At 38.3% G+C, this 25,996-nt stretch overlaps 2 protein-coding genes across 7 annotated transcripts in view; both read left to right on the top strand.

The window, feature by feature from the left end:
* The first annotated feature begins 1,999 nt into the window (after nt 1-1,999).
* CCDC196 (coiled-coil domain containing 196) lies at nt 2,000-13,343 on the top strand. The gene is made up of 9 exons (XM_054567022.1): nt 2,000-2,049; nt 2,154-2,306; nt 3,561-3,657; nt 4,354-4,404; nt 6,072-6,149; nt 6,349-6,432; nt 6,965-7,024; nt 7,411-7,524; nt 13,236-13,343. The coding sequence occupies exons 1-9, from the start codon at nt 2,000-2,002 to the stop codon at nt 13,341-13,343; spliced, it is 795 nt and encodes a 264-aa protein (XP_054422997.1).
* Nucleotides 13,344-22,295: 8,952 nt separating this feature from the next.
* Nucleotides 22,296-25,996, top strand: part of GPHN (gephyrin) — a 439,737-nt gene continuing 436,036 nt past the window's right edge. For 2 of the 6 annotated variants that reach the window (XM_054567420.1, XM_054567421.1), the window contains exon 1: nt 22,536-23,183. In XM_054567420.1, coding sequence (XP_054423395.1) covers nt 23,120-23,183 — 64 coding nt within the window. In that variant the 5' untranslated portion in view covers nt 22,536-23,119. Of the gene's footprint in view, nt 23,184-25,996 lie in introns of all 6 variants that reach the window. The other 4 variants (XM_054567416.1, XM_054567418.1, XM_054567419.1 and 1 more) reach the window with 4 other exon arrangements.

Genomic DNA, 25,996 nt, shown 5'->3' with positions numbered 1-25,996 from the left:
AGAATAGCAAGTGTTCTTCCACTTTCAATCATTCACAAGCAAGGACAGAAAGGAAGGTGAGTTGGGATGCTGCCTGCCTGTTGAACGTTTTAAAATTCTAACATAATTCTGCCAACCAAATGTCACAACATGAAATTTAAAGAGGTCATGTTTAGTGATCAATGCCATTTTTGTCCTCTACTATTTGCTACCACCTGCAACATCTGCAGTCCAAAAAGCTACTACTAATAATAATTAGTCCACTTAGTTCCCTTTTTTAACTGTGTGAAGTTGGCTCACCCTCATTTAACCCAAACTTTTCATGGGAACTCTTAGGGCAATCAAGGTGAATTATATTATAGTTTACCTGATACAGCTGTTCTAATTTAATGTCATATTACACTAGCTATCATACAAAACTTACAAGTGACACATACATGCTTTAGAAAAAGTATTTGTAGATACTGTCTAATGAGAGGCTTTGATGTAGAAGATACTTAGAAGAGGTATGTATCATATCTAATCATGGGCAGGTCCAGGTTTTGTGGGACCCATAATTTGGGTTGTTCTCCCTTTCTAAAAAAGAATGCCAAATTATGAATACAAAATGAGGTCAAGGGCCTTTGGTAGAGGTTTGTGAAAATGAAGGGCTCTTAAAGCTGAAGCTTCATTAGTTTCATATAAATCAGCTTTTTTGTATTTGACTGCTTACTTAGGGCATTAAAAAATTCTCATACCCAAATAAACCAAAAATACACTAAAATATGACATGAACTAGGAACATGACATGATATTACATTTCATTCTCATAATAAATCTTTTTTTTTTTACCATTCTCATTTTTACTAAAGGAGTAACTGAAGCTCAGAAAATTTAGTAACTTATAGCTCATAGCCTAAAGTGAAGATGAGATTCAAACCAAAATCTGACAAACTAAGTCTTGTGTTATTTCTCCTGCAATACTCTTCCTTTAAGGTTTCCTAACAGAGAGAGGGTTTAAGTTAATTTGGAAACTGCCCCTAGAAAATACTTGGAAATAGTTAATACTTGAGATTAACATGACTTGGTTAACATTTGAGAACATCACTAAAATTACTCCCCTAAAACTGTGTTTAAAGGGCATGAAGAAACAAATGTATAACTCTTTGGGTTATTTTCTGCTCATTAAGTGATATAGATGAAAACAGGAAATCTTAGGGTCTAGGAGAAATGTGGTTCTAATAAGGAGAAGAAAGTGAAGGCAGAATCAGAATCTTCAGGTAAGTCTAGAATTATAGCCTCTCAAGGAAAAGCCTGGCTATAGGACATACTGACAGTACGGATCTTTCACAATTGTGTCCTCTTGCTACATGTCCAATATCAGTCTACATTCCCACTGTGATATATCAACTTTTAAAAATAGGAAAACAGTGTTATTTGCCATATATATAACATTACACAATATTATAACTATACCTTCTATTTGTCAGTTTGGCTTCTATTTTTTAAAAATATCTCTTACAGGTATCCTTCCCTCCTCCTAAGACCCCCAGAAGGTAGGTAGATGCTTTGTCTTTATCTTTTCTTCACTCAAAGAATCCAGCACTGTGCCCTACAGAGAGTAGGCATTCCATGGAGGTTACTTGCCCTAGAAGATGGAGTTGATGAGTTAGTTTTGATAGGCCACCATTTTCCACCATAATAGGAATTCCATAATATAGTTATCTTGTGATTCCATACTATTCAATCAAATATTTCAGAATAAAACTTTTGGCATTGGTTAAAGCTAAGGTGAGAACTTATCAGATGTAGTTAATAGTATTTTTATTCAAAACATTGTCACTGATGTTGGAGGTACTTGAAAGACCTGATGATTCTGTGGTTGTAGGACTATTGTGACCTCAAGCTGCAGTTAAAATCAGTCCAATGCAACAGGAGTTTCAAGAACATAAGCACAAAAATGATGACAACTGAATGGAACAAAAAGGCACACATTTTTGAGAAGACCTCTTTATATTAAAAGTAGACATTTCCCTTCAAGATGACAAGCAGTTCAAATTCTCCAGGTTCTCACTTGCCCTCCAAAACAAGGTGAGTCTCTGACAGAAGATGCTAAGTAGTAACTATCCAAGAAGGAAAACAGGATCTCTATTAACGGAGACTAAGGGCAGATATTATGGTGTCTCTTCCCACAGAAGTTCCAAAATAGATTACAACTACTTGAAGGAATTGAATGAGGACTTAAAACTAAGAAAGCTGGAACTGTTAGAGATGCTAAAACCTCTTGAAAATAAGAACAACCTCTTATTCCAGAAGTTAATGTCTAACTTGGAGGAAAAACAAAGAAGGTAATGGCTCCCTACTGAGAAATTCCTAAAGGGAGAAAGCCTGGAGAACTTAAATCCATAGTATTAGCAATGATTATTTACATTTTTAAAAAAGGTTTAGAAATTCACCTATAGAGTTTGTAATCATAAAATCGGAATTGCAAGGAGTCCTTTATTTTCTTTTAGTAAAATTAAATATGACTCAGCCCTCATCTCACAGGATTACAGTTATTACTCTTTTTCAATAGGGTATCTACCTAAGAAACAGGTAAGAGGCTTTAATATCTTCAGATCATCATGGTCACACTGGTAGCTCCTTATTCATGTTTGTGGAATCACTTTAGAATAGATGACTCTGCTCGTTCCATGCCAGTGGAATGGCAATCTTTTCTAAACCTAGGGTCTGGCTTCTCTAAGCATAGTAGACAGCTGAGGTCCTAACACTTCACTAAGATACTCATGTTCTTGGGACCCGTCAACTTTCTGTTTCCTTTCTAGTCTTGGGCAATCTCCCCTTAATAGGTCTACTACCTTCATTCTCTACCCTTACCATAAACATCTCAGGGAGCTCAGATTTTTGGAAAACAAATGCCGGGCAGAAAGTTGTGTCAAGCAAATCCAGAAACTCAGGCTTCCCTCAGGCCAAGAGAACACAAAGTCTTGCTTTTCTGCTTATAATTGGAGAGAATAAAAGGATAATGAATATAAACATTACTAATGCCATTAAAGGATGTCAAAGACTTGCTATTAATTCAGATTTTGTTAGAAACTTCTTGATGGCTTGATTCTCTGGGGGCTACCGTAAGGCTATAAGTGGTTTCCCCAACTAACTCAAATGTCTTTATGTGGAGAAGCAAGATGGGAGAGATAGACGGATACAAGTTAGGGAGTAATTCTGGGATTTATCCTGAAGACAACGTGTTCTTTGACTGACCTCATTCTTCACAGGGGCAAAAGTGCCCCATTATACTCCAAAAGTCACACACCAAAACATTCTTCTGACAGGATGGAGAGGAGTATCACTGGCTGTTGAAGATCTAAGTGATGAGCATTATAGAGCACAGAATTCATTATAGGGCACACAGCTAAGGCAAATGTCAGTTGGGAATGGAGCCAACCTATAAAGGCCTGCTATGTCCAGACGGACTTCCATAACTCCTGTGGTTTCAGCCCCTATCTCACTTCCATGATAGAGTACTTTCTGACTGGTTGCAAAATATTGATATTACTCTTTAGGAAGTATTATGTTTTATGATGTCTCTCTCTTCCTTCTAGTCTGCAGATCATGAGACAGATCATGGCAGGGAAGGGAAGTGAAGAATCCTCAGTCATGGATCTCATTAAGGAAGCTGAGGAGATGAAGCAGAATCTGGTAAGAGGTTGATGGGCACTTCAGGGAATGGCTTCCTGAACAGAGATCAATTCCATTGCTGTCATCAGATGTGAAAGGAAAGACAGAGTGCTCATCTCTAGTATGCCATGATTCAACACTTATACCTCCTTGATTAACAAAGTCCAGGATGATCCAAAGGAAGTCAAATACAATGTTTGGGAAAATCAAGGACTAGTAGCTAGCAAAAATTCTATTTCTTTGACTTGAAAAAACTTTTCATCTAGTGGGTAAGGAATACAAGTATATTAATCCTTCACATTTCAGAAGGAATAGAAAATACCTACCAAAATAAAAGAGTTTGTTTTAAGAGTCCTATAAGATATTTAAAAATCAACAATGTAAAGGATCTTAAAAACTGGAAATTAGTGGTCTAAGCCCCAAAGAAATTGCCATGTGATAAGAATGTTTTAAAGTTTATGTGTGAGGAACTCATTTATATTGATACCATACCATAATTACCACAATTAAAGTTATTCAAAATTGTTATTATTTTTTATTGTTGTCATCATCATCAAACTCTTCTCTTATGTTCCTGGGCTAGGCTCATTTATTGCTTTCTTCCATGACTGAATATGTCCCTGTACTCCTCTTTCCCTATTACTTAATAATTTCTTCCAATTTCACTTTAATGACAGACAAACACATTTCTGTTTGCTTGGTTTCCCCCTCCAACAGGAAAGGAAAAACAAGATGCTTCGGAAGGAAATGGAGATGCTATGGAACAAGGTGTGCCTCTAGGGGTCTCTGGAAAGTATTGCCTTACAGACCATAGGGCAAAAAAGTTCCCTTTCCCCTGCCCCTGTCCCCACTATTTTCATGTCCCTACTTCTACTCACACCTCATTTCAATTCATCCCTTGCACAGCAACCACAGTGATATTTTTAAAACAATCACATCATATCATTCTTCTTATGAAAACCCTTTACAGATGCTCCTTAATGTGGCATAATCTGGCTCTTGCTTACCTCTCTAGTCTCCTCTCACAGAAGTCCTTCCTTCCCATGCTGGCCTCCTTGTGGTTCCTCAAACATGCCAAGACTTTTCCTATCTCAAGGCTTTTGTCCTTGCTTTATCCCTGGCCTATAATGGTATTTTCTTATGGTTGGCTCATTCTTATCCTTAGGTCTGTTTAAGTGTCACCAGGGAGGCCCTCTTTGTTCATTCTCTCTAAAATAGAGCAACCCCTGTCCCCTTTTTTCTGCTATACAACTCTGTTCATGTCTTCCATAACACTTTTTATAATATAACATTATTATTTTTATTTTATTATTATTATTATTTTACTTGTTTCTTGTCTACCTGCTCCCCTCTGGAATAGCAGCTCCAATATCTTGATTGTGTTATCCATCTCTGAATCCCTAGCACATAGTACAAAGCTTGGAACACAGTAGACGATCACTAAATGTAAATTGAATGAATGAGTGAGTGAATAAATGAATACCTAATTCTAATTCCTCTATAATTTTTCAAAAATTATTTAAGATAACAATGGTAGGGCTTTTTGCTGGGAAACCAGGCAGGAGCAGAAATTCCTTTGTGCACTAGTCCTTTGTATCAGAGTGCTTTTTCAGACTGTGAGAACAGAAGAGTAGGTTGTGTCTTCTGATAAAAACAGGAGTGTCATGTGATTTCTGACTGCTTTTTTTTTTTTTTTTATCTCACCTTTCCACAAATAATCAGGATACCGTCAGGTCTTGCATCTTACACTGAGATCTGCTCTGAGTTCTCAGCGGCAGCTACAAATCAGTTCAATGAATTGTCAGAAATTTTACTTCCTGAGTTCCTGAGTCCTTGAGACAGAAAATGTGCCAGCACAAATCCTCTATCAAAATCCAGCTTTTCCATACCTCCCAAAAGACTTTTTATAATAGATGGCCATATGACTTAGCTTGTGATTGACTTTCCCTACACATATTTTTAGACAGTGAGAAATGGAGAAAGAAGAGCAGCGTGCCTCGTGGTTAAGAACATGGGCTTCAGAGTCTAAGAAATCTGGTTCAAATTCCAGCTCTCTGCTCTCCTAGCTTTGTGATCCCAAACAACTGACTTAGCCTCTCCAAGTCTCAGTTTTCTAACCTGTAAAATGGAAATAAAATAGACTTGTGAAGATTAAATGAGAATATTTTTAACATAGTACTGTAAGTAAATAGCTTATAGTAGTGATAGGTATACAATATGGGTTCAGTTAATAGTTATTATTATTATAAGGTACATTCAAGGGACCAAATGGAGGAGCTTGTTCCATTCTGAACCTCCTTTGCTAGTTCACTTTTCACGTTGGGCCCTGAGTGGTTGCTGACTAGCAGGAACCAAAAGCCTTGACCCATATTGGCTTTCCACTTCCCTTATTAATTCCTGCTAATTTAAAGTTTGGCCAAAATGTCTCTCTCTAGACATTCAACACAGAAGAACTCAATGATCAACAAAAAACACCACAGATGAAAAACAAAGCAAACTTGCAGGATGAAAAGGCAAGTACACTTTATGGTATTAGAATTTAAAGATTGTTGATGCCACAAAACTGGAAACAGTCTGTTGACAATCAGGGCTGTTTTGGGTAGGCAGATAGGCAGGATTTGGGCCTTTAGGATACTGGATTTACCATCTGCTAGGACATTGTATTTGTTTCCTGGGACTTGCTATTCCTTTAGCTCTCTTCTTCCATCCTAGGTTCCCCAAACCCCCTCATTGCCTAGGGAGACCGAGAATGAATTGGAGACATCATATATAGAGAAAGTGAAGGAGATGAAAAAGGTAATATGATCTTTCTGAATGGCATTGGCTTTTAAGCCTGACGGATTAGATATATTTAATGTAGCAGTAATATGCCTAAACTCTAGTATGCTCGTGAACCAATGGAAAAATTTATAGATCTGATTCCCTTGTGATATTATACTTGAGTCAAAGTGATACTGCAGTGTCTGGGAAATCATGTTAGTTCTAGGGCAAAGTGAGAGAAGCTGTGCCAACAACAACTTCACAATAGCTATGTGACATCAAAACACTTGTTAATTTGTTTTTGAACATTTATTTAGAGGTATTATGCTTGTATATAATCCTCTCTCAGCCAACTCATCCATAGAAAACGATCCTATTTATTTAGATTTTAACTTTTGGAGAGTGGATTGTGCAAGGTGAGGTCAATTAATAGGACTGTGCAGTTGAAACCAATTTGTCAGTGAATCTATGATACCATAATTTTACTATGAAGTTTTTACAGCATATTGAGAAACCTGATTATTGATCTCAATTTACTTTGTCACCCAGAGGCTCTTTCTTCCACCAGGAAAAGCAACAGAAGAAAATAGAATGGGTCAGGTATCAGGAACAAGCCGACAACCTTCAGGTATTAATGTCTTCCCAGGCTAGACTTGGGTTACAATTGCATTCATACAATGTAAAGCCTTTTAGTTTCATAATGTTAAGCCCAAACCCTTCATCTCAATTACCAATTGTCCAGCTAAAAGAAATATTACATGGGCAGATGGCTGGAGAAAGCTGTCTTCAGTTTCACCTTGAGTAACTTGGGGCAAATAGCACTTTTTCTTACGGTCTTGATTTTGTTCTATTTGAAATGGGGAAAAAAAATCACACATATTTTCTCCTCAACTTTTAAAAACTAAGCATGATGGGATCATTTTTAAACTTCTGAGTAAAAAGGATTCAGGTTGCAGTGGTTTTAGAGAAGCCAATAATAGTATATGAGTAGTTTTGAAAAATGTTCTCTTGTAGAATGACTTTAATGGAAAAGTGATTGAGCTCAGAATTGAAGCCTGGAAGAACTACCAGAAGGCCAATGACCTGATACTATCACTGTACTTGCAGCAGAATTTTCAGCCAAAGCAGGTATTTTTTTAATCTTCTCGGATCCCAAGAAGGTAGGTAGAGTTTCAAAGGTACACAGTTTGAGGTTTGTTTTACATTAGAGGTCCCAGTACATGCAAAGTGATCAATATAATGTCTGGCACACAGAAAGTTAAATAAATGTTAGTAGTGTTATAATCAGTGTTATCACTATCATCATTATTATTATTATTACTCAGAAGGTTTCATATCAAGGTATGGATTCCTCTGGAGTAGATGAAATTTTCTTTTGTAAAAACTAAGTAATATATTATATACGTAACATATATAGTTGGTACATAGTTGGCACTTGATAAAATATTAGTTTCCTCCCCACACTTCCCCTTTCCTAGGAATTAAAGTAGTTTGATCTCATGAATTTTATTGGCATAGACTCTGCTACTTCAGAACAGAAGGCCAAGGAGATAGACATCTGACAGTGGCTCTGAGTTTCACCAACCCTGATATTCCTCTGGGAGTTTCAGCATTTTCCCCAAAAAGAATTTATGGCATCACTAGAGGAAATCATATAGTTTGCCATAAAAACAAGAATAAAGGAATAGTTTCTGAGGTGCAGGAGAAAAAGAGTTCTAAAATTTTGGGGGATCTACAGATCTGAATGCTATATTTTAAAAAAGAAACATAGAATGAGAAATCAAGGCTAAGGCATGATAATGTTTTTTTTATCACTATCAGTAATGTGTATTTCTAATTTCTTCTCAATCATATTCCATAAAGGGCTTGAACAGTTTACAAAATAACACATTGCACATAGGATTAAATAAGCAGGTTAATAAATCAATGCAAAGGGAAAATAATTTGAAGCCAGGTAAATACATGAAAATGCATGATGGAAGTAAGATATAGTTGATAGAGGCAGACTTCAAACTTAGTTCTGAATCCCCCAGAAAAAGAAACATGAATTTATGGGGTCCACAAAATAACAATCACCAATTGCTCAGGAGAACCATAGCTTTTATTGGACTGAGACCAAAGAGAAATTTCTTTCTAGGTCCTTATCACATGGACAGGACATTCTCTCTGTATTATATCAGCTAATGTCCTCAACAATATTTCTAAAATGAATTCAGAATCTAAATTTCCTAGGCTTTTTCTTATCTGTTACTTGGCACCATCTGATAAATTATTAATTTGAAATTTTAAAAAACTGATGAATCAGCTCAAGACGATTTAGTCCAGGTACATGCTCCATAAGTAAAATTTAGAAAATCCAAAAGACTAGATGGACTACCTATCTTTCAGCCAGTGTTCTATTAGTATTTTTCTTTTAACTGTTGTTTTGATAAGAATTGGATGCAGAAAGTTGGAGGTTTTCTTCTCCAATAAGAACATGGAATACAGCCAGAAGTCATTAAGATACAAATGAAAATGATTAGAGGAAAGAAGGATTATGAGGAAGACAAATCCTTGTTTTATTTCATTTAAAAATTAGTTGAAGGTCATCTTCAGGGATCCATAGTGTAAGGGCCAAAATTCTTTTAGTTTCAGATTCAGTCAAGCCAAAATTAGTAATGAATGAATGATTCCATTTAACTTGATCATTTCAGATTTTTTTTTTTTTTTTTTTTTTTGCCTGCTTGCTTGTAAAACTGAGTCTTTGAACTTTGAACTAGCACAGCTCACAGATCAACACTTTTCTCTTGTCTCTTCTTATGCTTCTGGAGAATTAATGATAGGGCACCAAACTGTTTAGCTACTGCAAATGACTGTAGCCACAAGCATGAGTGGTCCACTGTTCCTGTGTTTTATTGATTGTGCATTCATTGAGCATGGATTATACGTCACTTTCATTTTCTAATACACATGTAAACAAAATATTTAGGTTTGTTTGAGCCTAAGTGGGTCTGAAATTTGAGTCTCAGAGTTTGGTTGTGTTGACCTATTTATAACCTAGTGTTTGATTATTTAAAAGTAAACAAAAGAAACATCAGTTTTTTTATGTTAATATTATTATTAACAGTGATATCATAGGGAGGTAGTTTGCTGGTGCTCAATGTTTCATAACTTTTGTGTACCTTAGATTTGCTTATTCAATATTTTTTGTTTGGATTGACTTTTTTATTTCTTAAGTGAATTACCTGAAAATAAAATTTATATTACTGTTTTAAATGAAATTCCAGTGTAGTTATTCATAATAGAAAGTTAACTTAATAATAAGTATACAGAAAACAAAATTTTAATATTCAAACAAGATGTTGAAGCCTGAGGTATGTTTTTTCTTTATTAGGAAATGAGATTAGCAAGATGTAGAGAGTTTTAAAGAAACCCAGCACAAACTGAAACTTACTCCTTGATGTCAACAAGTTTGAGAGAATTGAAAAGGTAATAATTTTCCTGCCGTGATTTACAGTATTTAAAGCATCTAGCACCCCCTATTGTAGATCTATCTTAGTTACCACCTAAAATCATCTCACCATCAAATTTTAGAAACTAGTAATTTAAAAGAAAAGCACTAGATTGAGTTGTATGTATGAGTTAAAGGCCTTACTCTGAGGCTAACCAGGTAAATAACTTGGGCAAGTCATTTAGCTTCAGTTTTTTTCTTTATCTAAAACAACCATAACATATTATAGAGCATGTTGAAAACATATGACTTTGTTTAACCCTCACAACAACTCCATGGGGTAGTTACAGAACAAGAAACAAGTTCAGAGGAAGTCAGGCTTCTGACTCCATAGACAAAACTCATCTTCTAGAATAGGCTATAAAATGGCAGTATTAAAGTATGTGATTTCTCATGACTCATCCACTTCTAAAGGCCATGACTTGAATTGGAACTTGTCACTTGTTTAATTTATAATTTTCCGAATGAAGAATCATACTTGCTAAGATGTGTTCAATAATAAAACGGTTCCCCAACAGGTTGACAGATTTGTAATTCTGCACTTATCCCAGTAGGTGGCACCAATCACGTCCAGCCGCCTAGTCCACAAATCCTGGTAATTCAGGAAATGCTTTGGTAGCGATTGGCCTTCTATTACCCTTAGGACAAAATGTGCTACATTTATATATCAAATGAAAACAGAAAAAAAAAAGCTATTGATGTTTTCTGCCATGCTCTGTGGCACTGATATGTATTACTGGCAGCCTTGAGTAGACCATATTAAACTTGGTATTTGGCTTCACGATCCTTACCTATTATTCTACTCCCTCCATTTCAAAAAACAGTCAACTGCCCACTTTCCCCACAATCCCTATTGGGCTTGGGACACTAAATTTAAAAAAAAAAAAAAAAGCAAAAAAGCAGGTAATTGTACAAGGTGTGGTGATTTTTTGAAGGTTCAGCATTCAGTACTTAACAGTTTTCCTGGATAATGTTTCTTCTCTAGTTTCAAAGAATTTAATTTCACAATCTTCCTTAAGGGAAGGGTGAAACGTAATTTTGGACACACCTTCCAGCAAATCAGGGTACTAGCTCTTCTGTTCTAGGCATTTCCAAGTAGAGAGAATCCCTACTCTCACGTCAACTGTCCTGTGTGCTGGTTGGCTGCTTCGCAGGGGTGTGACCTATTTGGCTGGCAACATACAATCCTGTGTTAATAACACTGACTTTGCTACACTTCAGGCAATCACTGCTTGTAAATTCCCTTGAGGTCCAGGGTACAGTATTACCCTTGCAGGCTTATCTGTTTGGCATAATGCATCACCTAGTCTTATGGAAAAGAAAAACATTTTTATGCCTAGGGTAAAGTCTTTCTTTTTAGTCTTTCCAGAAATGGGTCACATTTGATGGGATTTACTGCCCCACCAGAGTATAATTACAATTTGAACCACAGTGTATGGCAACCTTTCCCTGGCTTCAGCAGAGTTGAGAGAACAGTTTGTGGCCTTTGGCAATCACCTATCTTAGAGGACACCTATCTTAGAGAACATGAAGCAATCTTTAAATTTAGCTGAATTTCCCGTCGTTCATACTGGTGTTTAAAGAAGTAGTTTATCTTTAGTAATAATAGAAGCAGTGATAAGACATTTGATTCTGACAACCTTGCTTTTCTCTCCTCCACCCCTCCTCTAACTCTTAGCATTTCCTTGAGCTCTTTTCAGAAGCTAAAGGTTGGATATGAATATTTTGCTACACTTACAAATTCAGATGAAAGTCCAGTGAGGTGGGAAATGAATACCCTTGAGACCTTATTTATTCTATAACTCCCTCTGTTCTGAAAGCAAGGCATTTTCCCAGCTTTAACCTTTACTTCACTTTAGTATTACTCTTCCTGATGGCTGAAATGCACTCCAGCATGTGCTGTTGAAAGGAAAATAGTAGTGTCAAGCTAAAATGCTGAAAGGCACAGGTGGAAACCCACAGCTAGCTTAAATCTGGGTCCTTGATAAATAGTATTGTTCTCAAGCACAGAATTTTGTAAGTTTTGAGGCAACTTGATGTCAAAATTAGGTTTATGGTATTAGTAGATGATGAAATTAATTTCTAAACTCAGTCATTCTTTCACTTCATATGAAACCCCCCCACAGAATTCCAGGGGGATAATAAAAGTCCTCTTTCAAAAATATAAATTGAAAAAAGTTTTTAAAAGTAAACTGTACCTTTATTCATATTATTAATATTATAATTATTTCAATGAGTGATAATAGAGTCTAAATTTTTTTGCATCATACACTCGGGAGAGCAGCAGGATGTCTAGGAAAGGGTTGTCATGTTTAGCAAATAGAAAGTGGATGCCCAGTTAAAATTTAACTATAGATAAATAATAAACTTTAGTATAACTATGTCCCAAATGCTGCATAAGATGCAATAATATTAAGAGTTATTTAGTGTTTGTTGAAATCCAAATTCAACTAGTTATCCTATATTTTAGTCTGGCAACACTAACCTAGGACAGATTCATTACAGAGTCTATTTAGCACCCTACAATTTTCTCTCTCTCCTCTTTTTTTCCTTCCCATTTTATTGCCTCCCTTCTCCTACTCTGTCTCAGCCTGTGCCTGTTATTCACTCTGCCTGCTCTTTCTCCTCCCCACCCCCACCTTTATCTTCCGTTTGTTCTTCACTATCCACTGGTGGCCATTTTTATGAAATATATATCTCGGTTATTGGGTGTGAATACATATACACATATGTATGAATTAACATCACATTTCTTCATTTAAGAGTTGTATTAAAAATACACTTTGTAGCCTCTCAAATAAAATTGTTTGCATGTAATATTCAATGATTATTTTTTTTCATTGGGACAAGTGGGACATGAGCTCTCAACAAAAAAAGTGTGTCGCTCCAACTTTAAATACTGTTTGATAAAGTTTTTTTCTAAAACAATTAGAAAATCTATATTAATGCTAATACCAGAGTCAGTTCTACAGTCATACAATGAAACAATACAGTGATGAAGGTTAATAGCCTTGCAACTCAAAATAAAACTAGTTTTCTTTGTTTTTTGTTTGTTCGTTTGTTTTTCTCAATGAAAGCTCTCATTTTCCCAGTGTCTCCTTTAAGGTGCTGTGGGCACTACAGCTAAGAGCAGAGCAACTACTGGAAAAAAATGCATCTAATGTAGTGAGGACTACTCTCATTTTCAAAATCACTTTAAAGTCTTGAAAAGTTGTAGATTTTTGGAATGCATTTGTTAATGTATATTCTATTTTAATATTTTTAGGGATTTGCAAAGTGAGTGCCAGGGCACTTGATGTTTTAGCTGTCCTTTTCTTTCACCCTGGTTTTTTTTTCCTTCCTGCTTTAGAGAATCCTGGGATCAAAGATCTACACAGAACAACAAAGAATTAAAGGAAGTCAGTTTGACGATGTAGGAGGGAGGCTCTTTTTTCTGAGGTCACTGCCAGATGAATGAATCTCTGAAGGATTGAAGGCTTTTACTCCATTCGCTTGGACAGATTTAAAGACTAGGCATAGCCATTTGTGTTCATTAAAATCTCTCAAACTTTTGTTTTAGTACTGTTTTCCCTCTCATTCCCCACCAAAATTGGTGGAAATACCAATTGGATGCTCACCCTTAAGCACATTAGGAATTTAGTCATTTTGGGATTGTAAAACAGCCTCTGATTATTTTGATAGCTTTTGATTTTGAAATGACTAGATTCCAACCACATTGTATATTAAGTCCATAAAAAGCTGCTCCTCTCTGTCTCTGAAATGTTTAATTCTGGGCAAATCTATCACTGGCAAATGAATAAAAATAGGCACAAAATAAAGAAAATTATACTCCATAGGCTCTTCTTACTCTCTCACCAACCACATCCAACTGCCCAGTTGATCCTGCCTCCTAGTTATCTATTCCTTGAATGTCTTCTACCTTCCTAGCACTGCTGCTTTAGTTCAGGCCCTCTTTCCTGCCTAGATTACCGCAGCCTCTTAATTGGTTTCCTTGCTTCCAGTCCCTCTAATCCACCTTCCACAGCATCACTGAAACTACCTTTTCTGAAAAAGGAATAAGATCATGTCACTTCCTTACAGGTTTCCCACTGACTTTAGTGTAAAGTTCAAATTCATTCCCAGACCATATAATAATGATTTGCTTCCTGCCTACACCTCCAGGCTCATCTTTCACTATATTCCCTTTCCCCTATATATCCTTCCTACATTGAGCTCTGCAGAACTATCTGCAGTTTCCCTGGTGCACCATGAGTACTATTATCTTCATGCCTATGCACAAAGCTGCTCCTCTGCCTGGAAGATTCTTTTTCCCTTGTCTGCTTGACCATTGCCTATTTAAGTTTGGTGCCCACCTTTTATCCCAGTAATTCTCAACCCAAGCTGTGTATTAGAATCTTCTTGGAAGCTTTTAAAAATACCAATTGAGTGGACCTCTCTCCAGATCATTTAAATCATGATCTCTGAGGAATAGAGCGAGAGCACCTATATTTTTAAAAAGCTTCCTGGGAAATTCTTAAGTGTAGCCAGGTTTGAGAATCACTGTTCTAGGCTCTCTGACTTCTATCATAGCACTTAATGAACTATATTGCAATTATTTGTTTACTCAGTTATCTCCTTCACCAAATGGTAAGCTCTTTGAAGCCCAGGACTATGTCTTGTTCATCTTTTCATTTTTTCAAAAAGATTTAATTTACTTATTTTTAAGGAGAGGGGAAGGGAGGGAGAAAGAGAGGGAGAAAAACACTGATGTGAAAGAAATATCAATTAGTTGCCTCCCACATGCACCCCCAACAAGACCAAATCCGCATTGCAGATATGTGCCCTGACAAGGAATCAAACCATCAATCCTGCAACCTTTCGCTTTGCAGGATGACACCCAACCCAGGTCAGAACCATCTTTTCATTTTGACCACCTTAAACGGTGCCTGAGATTTGATAAAGGCTCAGATGTTGCATAATGCCACAGAAAGTTAATTGCAAAGTCCCAGGTCTCTTGACACTCTGTCTTATGTCAATATGATACTACTGGATCATACTGTAGTCCCTGAGAACTTCAGATTTTTCTTTATCCTGCATAGCTGTCATTAAATTTCTATCTCATGTCAACATGAGGAAAGTTGATTTGTTACAAAACACTTGATAACCTGTAGGAATCCCTTTTAAATTCTAGCAATGAGCAAAGTAAGCCACAATTAAAGGTCTTCTTTCCCCCAAAGTCGATTTAAATTTTAAGGGTGTATTTTCCTTTTTTCTTTTTAATATTTTTATTGTTGAAATACATTTGTCTCCATTTTCCTGCCACCACTTTCCCCTGCCCCACCCGCCCCCACCTCCCACCCTCAATCCTTACACACTTTGGCTTTGTCCATGGGTCCTTTATACATGTTCCTTGATTTGAGTGTATTTTCTTAATGTACTTTTGGACTAGAAAAGTTAACACAAGCTCATGAAATTTGGACTCTAGAAGGGACTGTAGGTAAGCATAAAGTTTCTTCACAGCAGAGGTAACTGGAGTTTAGGTATGTTGAAAGAATATCCAAAGTTCCACAGTTAATTGGGGCTGTTAACAATTAATCTGATTACCACAGCCAGTCTAACTCATACTTTGTCTCTCTTTACCACAAAAATAACAGGCCCTGCAGCCCTGAGATCATCAGTTTCATGTTCTACCAACTGAGTTATCTGAGTGTGTAATGCATTTTCTGTTTTAAGAAAGTCAGAAGTCCTAAGAGATTTTCCAAGTCAATTGAATTAGAGAAATGAGAGCTGAAATGAGGAATATAAAATCTGACTGTACCACTATCTTGAACAAATCATTTAACCACAGGGTCTTAGATTCCCAATTTAAAAATCAGATTAAAAGATCACCATTCGAATGTTTAAAATCATGTGGTGTTGCTTTTTTTACCCCTTCAATGGGTTTAGATGAGTATCTGACCTTTATTCCTTATTTTTTTAACTAATTGCAATTATTTGTCATTGTTAATTATTCATTAACTAAGGCATGGAATAAGCTAGTTTACTTGCTAGCAGAGACTTACAACTTCTTGAAAAATTAGTCATTTACCATCTTTAAAGTATTGAAATTGTATGTTCATTATCAATCAGGCTTATCACCTTTCTTCAAATACTCTAAATCTTTCAATTTCTTCAAAACACAAAACTGAAATATTGTACCTTTTAATTCTACCCTGCTTTTAAGACTGAATTTGGAATCTGACTTTTACCTATATGGCAGTGCAAAGTTATCAGGTAGGCTGGCTATCCATGGATGTCTGCATTTTGATAAATCCAGTGTATGGATCTCCAGTTTGTATCTACAAATTTGTTTGGTTTACTTTCCCAAAAGATCAGATACTCATTTAAACTACTCAAACTCCCAAGAGAGTCACTGACAAACCACATTAATTTAAATTACAGAAAGGGCTATACTTTCCAATGTAGTTAGAATATGTCTATGTTTAGGGCATCCCACATCTCAGAATCAAATTACGAGGAAAACTGAAATAGTAGTCAGAAAGTATTCATGGAACTGAAACATCATTAGTACAGTTTTATTTATACTCATAATATTCCAATTATGTTTCTCTGAGAGTAAAGCTCCTAATACCATTGACTGTACTTGGGGAGACACTTTTCAATTTTAAGTTCAATTGACAAAAAACTCTGTCACATTAGCAATACCTTTACAAACCATCATGATGTGTAGCTTTATTTTTGTGGCTTATCTCATTTATTTTATTTTGAGTTTCTAGCTATTTATGAAATAATTGTTTACACTTCACCTTCCACAGCTACCTTTTTGTAATGACCTCAAAGTGATTAGTAATGTTTGTCATACACTTTTTTCCTAAATGAAATAAGGCCAGTACTTTCATCTGTAGTCTAGAATAGCAGACATCAAAGAGGACAAGTGGCAGTATGCAGTATTATGCCTTACATTTTTAGATCGAAGCAGAAAATCCAGCTTTAGTATTGTTTAAGTGAACTATGGCCACCTTAGGTGGTATCCACTGTTACAGGCAGAGGTTTCTGCAATCTGTTACATGGCAAAGCAAATTTCTAACGGCCCCTCTGGCACCTTGGGAGGAACCTGCATTGCCAGCAATTCAAAGTCCCCATTGCTTCATATTGTCTGTATTTAGTCATCAAATATTAAGAAATGGGAAGAGAACAAGGTTCTGTATTTGAAAGGTATACTTGCTCTGGAACCAGTCAATCCCACATGAGATACACAAGCAGACAAATATGGAAGTAACTATTACATGATAAAATGAGAATTTTCAGAACAGCTGCTTCCTTCACAAATTCATTTATGCTTCCTAACATTTCAAACTTTTACTTAAGGTTCATTTGAAGCTAAAACTCTGTATAAACATCCCATAATTCACATTTTCTCCAATTTTAGTCAACCTGAGAGAAAATGAGATTATTTAGGTTAACAAACTACTGTATTTTGCCATGTATAACATGCTCCCATGTATAATGTACACCCACATTTTTGGCCCAAACTTTCAGGAAAAAAAAAATCTTTCATTTCAATTTTTTTAATTCAATTTTTTATTTATTTACATTTAGAAACAAAACCTATTATCATATTCCAGGGTATTACTTTGCAAACAGATATCACTATTGCTTTCTAGAGTTATACTTTTAATTCATAAGCATAAATAAAAGAATTAAAAACATTTATATAGATATGGAATTAGTACTATCCATCTATAATGTGCATCCTTATTTTTCCCTCAGAAATTTGGGCAAAAAAGTACGCGTTATACATGGCAACATATGGTAGTTTTCATTTTGTATATTGCTTTCATAGAAACAAAAATAATTTTCTAAGGGAGCTGGGCTTTAAGCTAAGTTTGATGACCTGGGAACCAACTAATAATAATAATTTAAGAAAAGCATGACACTTTTGACTTTTTAAAGGTTCACATAATTTTAATCCATGTCAGTTAAGTTTGGGACTGTCTTTCTTGACTTGTGTATATTGAACACTAAGAAATGAAGGCCTTGTAAACAGAGCCCTTTTAAGAAATCAAATAGCTTCTGGGTATTTAATGTTACTTTTCCATTTAACAAATGTTAGCATCCTTCACCTTATCTAATAATTCTTTCTTCTTCTTTCTTTCACCAGATAAGCAGCCATATAAATAAGTGGTGACCTTGTACATTTGTAAATTATCAGGACATATATGGAAGAGTTTCTCTATCTTATGAACATAAACATGAGATGAAGCAGGTGGTATTAAAGGTATAAATTAGAGCTCTTAGAAAAGAATAAAATCTTTAATAACGGTGGAGAGAGAGAGGTAAGAAGAGCTGAATTGTCTGCTAACCTGTCCAGGCACTAGCCTTACATATAGTACCCAGATCCATCTTCCCTTGATCTTAGTTCATTTGGTAAGGGAGAGTTCATCTCCATCCTCTGGGTGAGTACATGATCAAGGTCAAATCTATCAGAAAATGTCACTCCCCTTGCCTTAGTAAGTGCTTTGGGGATGGGCACATGACCTAATTCTATGGTTCTCAAGATTTTGTCTCAGAACCCCTTTATATTATAAAAATTACTGAGGACTCCGAAGAGCTTTTGTTTAGGTTATATCTATTGATATTTATATATTAAAATGTTTTTAAAAATAAAAATATACAAACACATTCCATTAGCTATCAGAGTGATGATATTATACATCATGAGGCTTCTGGAAAATTCCACTGTATCTAATGAGAAAATGAGAGTGGAAAGACAAACAATACCTTTGTGTTACTGTGAAAATGTTTTTGACCTTGCAGATGTCAGGAAAGGATGTTGGGGTGTCCAGGTGCCCCAGACAGACTTAAAAACCACCGATCTAAATTACAGCCTACGAAGTCAATACCATCTTTGCTACTATGTACAAAGAGCCTATGTGAGAATTAAGTCAACAAAGAACAAAGTGTAGCTGAAAAATGGCATCTTGATGGCATGATTTCAGACCCTGAAGCTAGCCAATCCTGAAACTTTACACATGCCTGGACTTGCTAGTTTCATAAGCCAGTGAACTTCTTTTGTCTTAAACTAGGATCATTACTTGGAACCAGAAACATCCTCATATATCTGAATAGCTGGATGAGAACCTCAGAGGAACAGAGTAAGGGTGGAAAAAATACAAAGGATGAGGGCACAAAATAATTATTCAAGCAACAACCTGCATAGAACAAACAATATCAAGAGTGCAGGGAAAGTTCAAATTTATTTTAAACATGGAAGACATTGGAAAACATTGTCCTAGTTGTTCCCAAATCAGTGCCATCAAACTCCATAGGCAATTGAGGTGGCCCAGCTTCACCAGAAGATAACAAGGGCATAGAATTGAAAGCAAAATGTCAATTTCATTAGTAGGAATGAATGAATTTACCTCACTAGACTTTAGAAAATTCTAATTTAGAAAACTACTTCTAGGGGGAAAGCATTAGGCTACTTAAGTATTAAAAATTTCTCCAGTACTCTCTATGGAGCTGTGTTTTCTCTAAGAGTTTATCTATTTTCTAAATCCCAGCTTTTAAAGAAATCTTTGAACCTTCATTTCTGATAGGCTGAATTATCTGTTTCATGGCGATACACAGTGATGTAATCTATAACTGCCCATACTGGGTTGAATAGTGACCCTCAAAATTTCCCACCCACCTAGAACCTCAGAGCGTAACCTATTTGGAAATAGGGTTATTGTAGATGTAATTAGTTAAATGAGGTCATACTGGATTACAATGGTCTCTAAATCCAATGACTGTATCCTTGTAAGAAGGACAAGTGAAAATGCACATAGAGAAGGTCATGTGAAGATGGAAGCAAAGACTGGCATGATGCAGCTACAAGTCAAAGGTTGCTGACACCAGAAGCTAGAATGAGACAAGGAAGAATGCTTCCCTAGGGTCTTCAGAGGGAGCATGGCTTTGTGATACTTTGTGATACCTTGTGATTTTAAACTTCTGGCCTCCAGTCATGTGAGAGAATACATTTCTGTTGTTTGTGCCATCCAGTTTGCAGTACTTAGTTATTAGCAGCCAGAGGAACTAATGTACTGTATAATTCAGCCAGTCTAAAATTCATCTTGACTATAACCAAGCTTCTTTGGGGGAAAATAATAGGTTAAAATCAACCAAAGCTTCACCTTGTACCCATTTTTTTATTGTGCTAAATACACATAAAATTTACCATTCTTGCCATTTTAAAGTGTACAATTCATTGGCATTATTACATTAAAAGTGTTGCATGTACTCATTTTTAATCCACTCAGTTTTAGTTGTGGCCATTAGCCAAACATGAAAGGGGAAAAGAGTGAAATGAGCCTCAGAGAAAGAATAATCCATTATCAAATTTGTTTTTGCTCACATCTAGTACTAATGAGGAGAGTCCGACCACAGAACAGCAAATAAGCTTTTACCTTATTTACATGGAAATTGTGATTAACCACAGGAAAACTAAAGTATTGATACCAGAGGGCTAAGTGTAAATACACTGTTACTGGAAAATACTCCAACTTCATTCAGCAATTCATCTCTACTGTTAAAAGTTTCATCTTCATAATAAAAATCATTATGAAAACCAGATGTTTATCTTTTATGTTAATTCTGAGTTAATGTGAACTCCTATAGTTTTCATTATTAAAACTTAAGGATGGAGAGAATGAATCCCTGGGTGCTTCTGATTCTTTTCATACAAACTCTTTTAACTCTTTCACTCTGGTTCTCTCTCCCACCATGTTCCTGAGACTTTTGTCAGTATTTAGAAAAGCTACACTCTTCCTACCTACCAAATAATGTTCTTTGTTTTAACACCCAATTCAGGATGAATTTTGAAGAAATGTTGCAATGTAACAGGAGTAAAAAAGCATGTGCATACTGCCATATTCATTCAATAAGAGCCGTCGGAGAAAAATGGTCACATTAGGCAATGAGGTCATTGGGTTTTTCCTGTGTAAATTCTGTTACAGCTTGCTAAATTCAGCAGAGATTAATATACCTTGTGGAAATTTGTTGGATGACAAGCATCGATTATAATCGTCCAGTTCAGTTCTACTAATATCGCTTTCTTCATCAGTTTTAGTAGTTTTAGCAAACAAACCTCCATATACTTTTTAACGCTTAATTCGTATTCACCCTTTCCAATTAAATTTTGATGTTTACCATTACTACTTTTATACAGAAAGTCTCATTTTGTTATTTGTCAGAAGCGTAAGTTTCTTTCCATAAATATAGAACTTCTAAGTTGAAAGGGTGATTATTCAGTCTACCACCTTATTTAACTGATGAAGAAAAGGGACCAAACTTGTTGAAAGTTACAGAACCTATTAGTGGGCAGGTTTAGGATTTATCTCTCCGAAAATTCAAGACATTTAACCTTTTCAAATTAGAGGGAACTGTAGAGAATAGATAGGTTACAGAGGTAACAATGTAAGCAACTATTTGCTCTTCATCTTTAGAGATAAAGGAAACTGCTCTTGGACAGACTTTCCCATCTAAGTGTATATACGTCATTGAAACTGGTTGTGACTCCCTTGGCCACCAGGCTCTACGGTCATAATTATACGAAGTGGATTCATGATCTGGCTTCAATTTTTAATCCATAGTCGAAAATACTTGCAATACCCATACTCAAAAAAAAAATTTAATTTATTTTATCCTACCTCAATTCCATTCACCATCTCCTTTTACTCCCATTATTTAAAATGAAATACGTAACAATGTGAATCGTTAGAGGTCACGTCCATGTTCCAACTAAAATAAAAAACTTATAGCCATCAAACTGAGATTTTAATTGTGTACAAACGTTGATTATACATTTTTGACACTTTGCTTTTCATTTTCAACCTTCCCAGGTTTTACCATGGCTGAGAACCAAAGGGGAAAATATATACGTGTATGCATATAACTTTTTTTTAAATTCAGAAGCTGAAAGGGCTAAAAGAAGGGAGCTAAGAAACTGATACGAAATAGCCACAGGTGATTAATAATACATTTTATGAAAAACACCTGAAAAAAAAGTGGTGGCAAATACTGAAATGAAACTCAGTATTGAAACTGCCTTGGTCTGGGTTCTATTTCCACTGTTGTGACACGGTTGAGGGGGGAGGAACACCTTCTAAGATTAGTGCTTTTCATTGAAAAGCAGAGACTGTATCGAACAAGCTACAAAACCACGGGAGAACCGCAGGAGGCGCAAAGGCCAGCGTGTCTATACTCAAGATGCTCTGCTGCAGACTCCTAAGCTTGTGAAGATCGCCATGTAGACACAGACTTGGAGACGGGATCCTAAAGCACAGGAGAAGCAGACTGGAAGAAGCAATCGGGAAGACGAGGCAGGACAGGATACCTCTTTCTTCAAGACCCACCACGGAGTGTCAACGTAGTCGCCCGTCGGCCACCCACGCAGCTTTCTAAGCTCCCTCCGGGTTCCCTGGCGCCTTCAGAGGGTCGTCTGGCAGCTCCAGGGAGATGCGAGGTGTGGCCCCCTCATGCGAAGCCCTTTCCTCATCCGCTCAGGAGAGCGGCTCCAAAGCTCAGAAAGCCGGCCAGAGGCCCCACCAACGCTGAGGCGCCCGGCTCGGCAGGGGATTGCTTCTGCCTGGCGCTCCGCTGAGGGCTGCGTTCGTGCCTCGCGCGCACCCGCTCCAGGTTCTCTCAGCCAATCCGGCGCTACTCGCGCGTCCCGGAGCGTTCCCCGGTCCTCCTCGGGCTGGGCCGGCTTCTTCCCGCTCCCAGCACTCCGCTACCGAGCTCTCCCTCCTCCCCTCACTCTCCACGAGTTCCACGCCTCGCAGTGTAGCTCCGCCCTGTCCTCGAGTCCGCCCCCACAACCTCCCGAGCGTGTGCTCTCCTTTTCCCTCAGTCTCCAGCCATCCAGCCGCCCTGTTTCACGCGCCCTGCGGAACGGCCTGGGTTTCTTCGGCTGGATCGGACACCTCCGCGCGGTCTCCACCAGCAACAACAGCGTGTACCTCCCGCAGCTCGCAGCCTCCGACCCCGCTGTGGGTCGCGCGCCCTGACTCCGCCCCCTCCCGCGGACTCGCGCGCTGCCGGCTCGGCCTCCCCCGGGGGCAGGCCGACCAGCACGCGGCTGCCTCCCCCTCCTTCCCCGCTCACCTCGCGCTCCCGCTCTCGCGCTGTCCAAGGCGAGCGCGCTCCCGGCCGGCGCGCTCCGAGCTCCGGCTTCTCCCGGCTCCTGTCAGTGCGGTGACTGCGCTGGGAAACATGGCGACCGAGGGAATGATCCTTACTAACCACGACCATCAAATCCGTGTCGGAGTCCTTACAGGTAACCGGAGAGGAAGTCCGAGACTGCCACTGCCACTGCCCCCGACTTGCCTCAGTCTTCTTGCATGTGGTGACCCTTCTCTGCGGCCCCGGGAGGAGGGAAAGCTGAGAAGGGGGACGGGAAAGGGGGGCGTTTTACAACCGCGGAGATCTGCTCTAGGTTGGGGTGTTCCCTTGGAGCCCCTCGGGAGCAGGAGCCAGTCCCGTGGGATGTCAGACCCGAGCGCCTTCGCAGGCGAAGTCCCTGGCCCCTGGGGACCAAGGGGCCGGTGCGGCGGGCGCTGCGGGGCTCCTTGTTGCCGGTGCAGGCGGCGGGATCCCGGGGCTCCGCAGTCTGAAGCACGCCGCTCTGGGCTGGCCCGCGCGCTTCCTCAGCTTATGCACGTCCAAGAGAGGGGGGGAATCCCATTTCCACCCCCTCGCTACCTTCCCCCACCCCCACTCTAGTGGCCCCGCGCCGCTCCTGCTGTGCTTGTCGGGGGCACGGGCCGGACACGACTTGGGTGTTCATCAGGCGGAACTCTGCTCAGCCTCAGGCTGCCCCTCACGAGCCGGGCTTCCCCTCAGCCACCCATGGGACACCCCTAGTCTGCCCCGAGAGGTGGGAGCTTGCAGCCGGACCTCAGAAAGTGTCTGCATTCCGCCTTCCCGAACTAAGGGCCCTCTGCCCGCCTCACCGTTTCCTTAAGAGGGACTGGCTGAGCCTGCTGCCGGGGATCCAGCCCTTTTCACTTGAGAGGGAAGGATTCCCTCCACTTGGGCACCTCTGTCCTCCTCCCCTCTGGATCGCCCCCCTCCGCCGCCACCCCTGGGTCCCGAGGCTGGTGATGAGCACACTTTTCCCGGTCGCGTTTCCCTCCCTCGCGGAAACCGTGTGTGCCCTGCATGTCTGATTCCGTTGCGTTGTGTTTGGGTAATATCCCTCAGTTCGGCGTCAGGCAGTTGCTGCAGGGCATGACTTCCGAGCAGAATAGCAAGGCAATTTGTAGGGGTTTCTGCTGTGGTTCTGTAGTTGACAGCGCTTATGTGTAACTGAATGGCAAGGCAGGGGTTAAAGAACTATATTTAGACTGTGAGGGTTAGTTCAGAGTGAAGGAAATCCAAGATTTACTGTTGTGATTTCGGAAAAAGAAGTGATGTAAACGGGAATCCTAGTGCCCCCCCCCCATTCTTTTTAATTTTTTTTTTTTTTTTTTTTTTTTTTTTGCTTGTCAGATTCTGACAGGTTGAGACGGTGCTCGAGAAGGGACTAAATTGAATGAGACTTGCTTTTATTATTAGGTAGGAAAAAAATCTCTGCCGGTAGATACTGAGTGCAAAGCTTAAATTGGCTGCTGAGTTTTATGAAAAGGAGCTATCCGCGACACTCCATCCACTCTTAAGTAAATGGGTTTCTATTTCCTGGTTTTCTTTCCAGATGTTAATGGTCATTTATTGAGTTTTTCTAATCGAAAGCTTCTTGGAGAGGGAAACTAGTCTAAACCAATTGCTGGAAAGGGAATCCCCCCACATCAGAAGATGAGCTGTTCGTTTTCTCTCTCTCTCTTCCCCCCCACCCCCCTCCCCCGCCGAAACTGTTGCCTTGGCCAAGGATTCAGTTATATTTCAGAATTGTTAGAGTTAACATTGCTGGTTTTCAAAGAATCTAATCGCGGGGTTTAAAAGTGTATACCCTATATCAACCCTCAACTTACTCTTTAAATTCTAGTCATGTTTGAAAACTAGTACAATAGTGAGAGTGAAACTTAATAAAAATCAAAGTATATCAGCTGACCATGGAAGTGAAAGGTCATAGATGTTTTAAAGTTAAACCGTAGAGATTTTTTTTAAAAAGTTTGTTTTTTGTTTATTTAAGCTTTCCCTAATAGTTTTATTTAGTAAATCATCCTACTTGAGTTGTGACATAGTTGTAGAGAAGGCTTTGAAAAATGCAGCCCTTATCCTTATCCCTGCAGTCCAATAGAGATAAGATTGATATGCAAACAACTAAAGAAACAATGTATGCAATTGTTTTGCTAAAAGTGTCAATAAATTATCTGTGCATTTGAGGACTACACGTAAAAGGAATTCCATATTCAGGTGGATTAGGAACAAACCTGAAGGCAGAATTTAATACATTTACCAGAGGCTAAGTAGAAACTGACATTTCTAAGGGTAATTGTAAGTAGAAAACCTTAGAAGTGAAAATATTGGTGAGGACAAGGCTCTTGAACAGAATAAAAATGTAATGCAAAGGCCTTGAAAAGCCCAGGTGGTATCGGTAGGTGGCATATACATAATGTCAAGGAGTGAAAAGAACTTTGCCAGTGGAGTTTGAGATAATCTGGAGAAGCTGTCTCAAGAGAATGAGGTATAGTAGTTGAAGGGAAAAGTCTAGGGTCAGGAATAAGGATGTAGCTAAAGGAATGAAGAGGAAGTTGCAGATTTGGGTACAGTGGTAACAGAGGGCAATAGGATTTGATTATGTGATATTTGAAGTTAGAAATCACTCTGAGGTATTTACTTGAAAAATTATTGATATAACTATTTTCTACTATGATTGAGCCTGGAAAAATGGAGAAAAAAATCAGATGAAAGAGCAGCAGCCCTCAATCTGCAAGTAGTGGATTTTATTACAAACGGCTTAATATTTATGTTCTTGACATTCCATTTAATTTTGTGCAACAACAACAAAAACCCTGTAAAAATGAAGCTATGTTGTGCAATTTTGTGTCTTGTAGAACTTCAAGTGTTGCAGTTTTACTGTGTGAGATTATCCTTTACTGAACTTAAGTACTATGATTTTATACTTAAGAATATCGAGTTAAGAGGCCA

Source organism: Pteronotus mesoamericanus, unplaced genomic scaffold, assembly GCF_021234165.1.
Source record: "Pteronotus mesoamericanus isolate MK-2021 breed Mesoamerican mustached bat unplaced genomic scaffold, CSHL_Meso_final contig_182, whole genome shotgun sequence".
In the NCBI taxonomy this organism is placed as follows: domain Eukaryota; kingdom Metazoa; phylum Chordata; class Mammalia; order Chiroptera; family Mormoopidae; genus Pteronotus; species Pteronotus mesoamericanus.
Note: the sequence above shows the minus strand (reverse complement) of the source record. Positions and strands in the feature narration are given on the sequence as shown.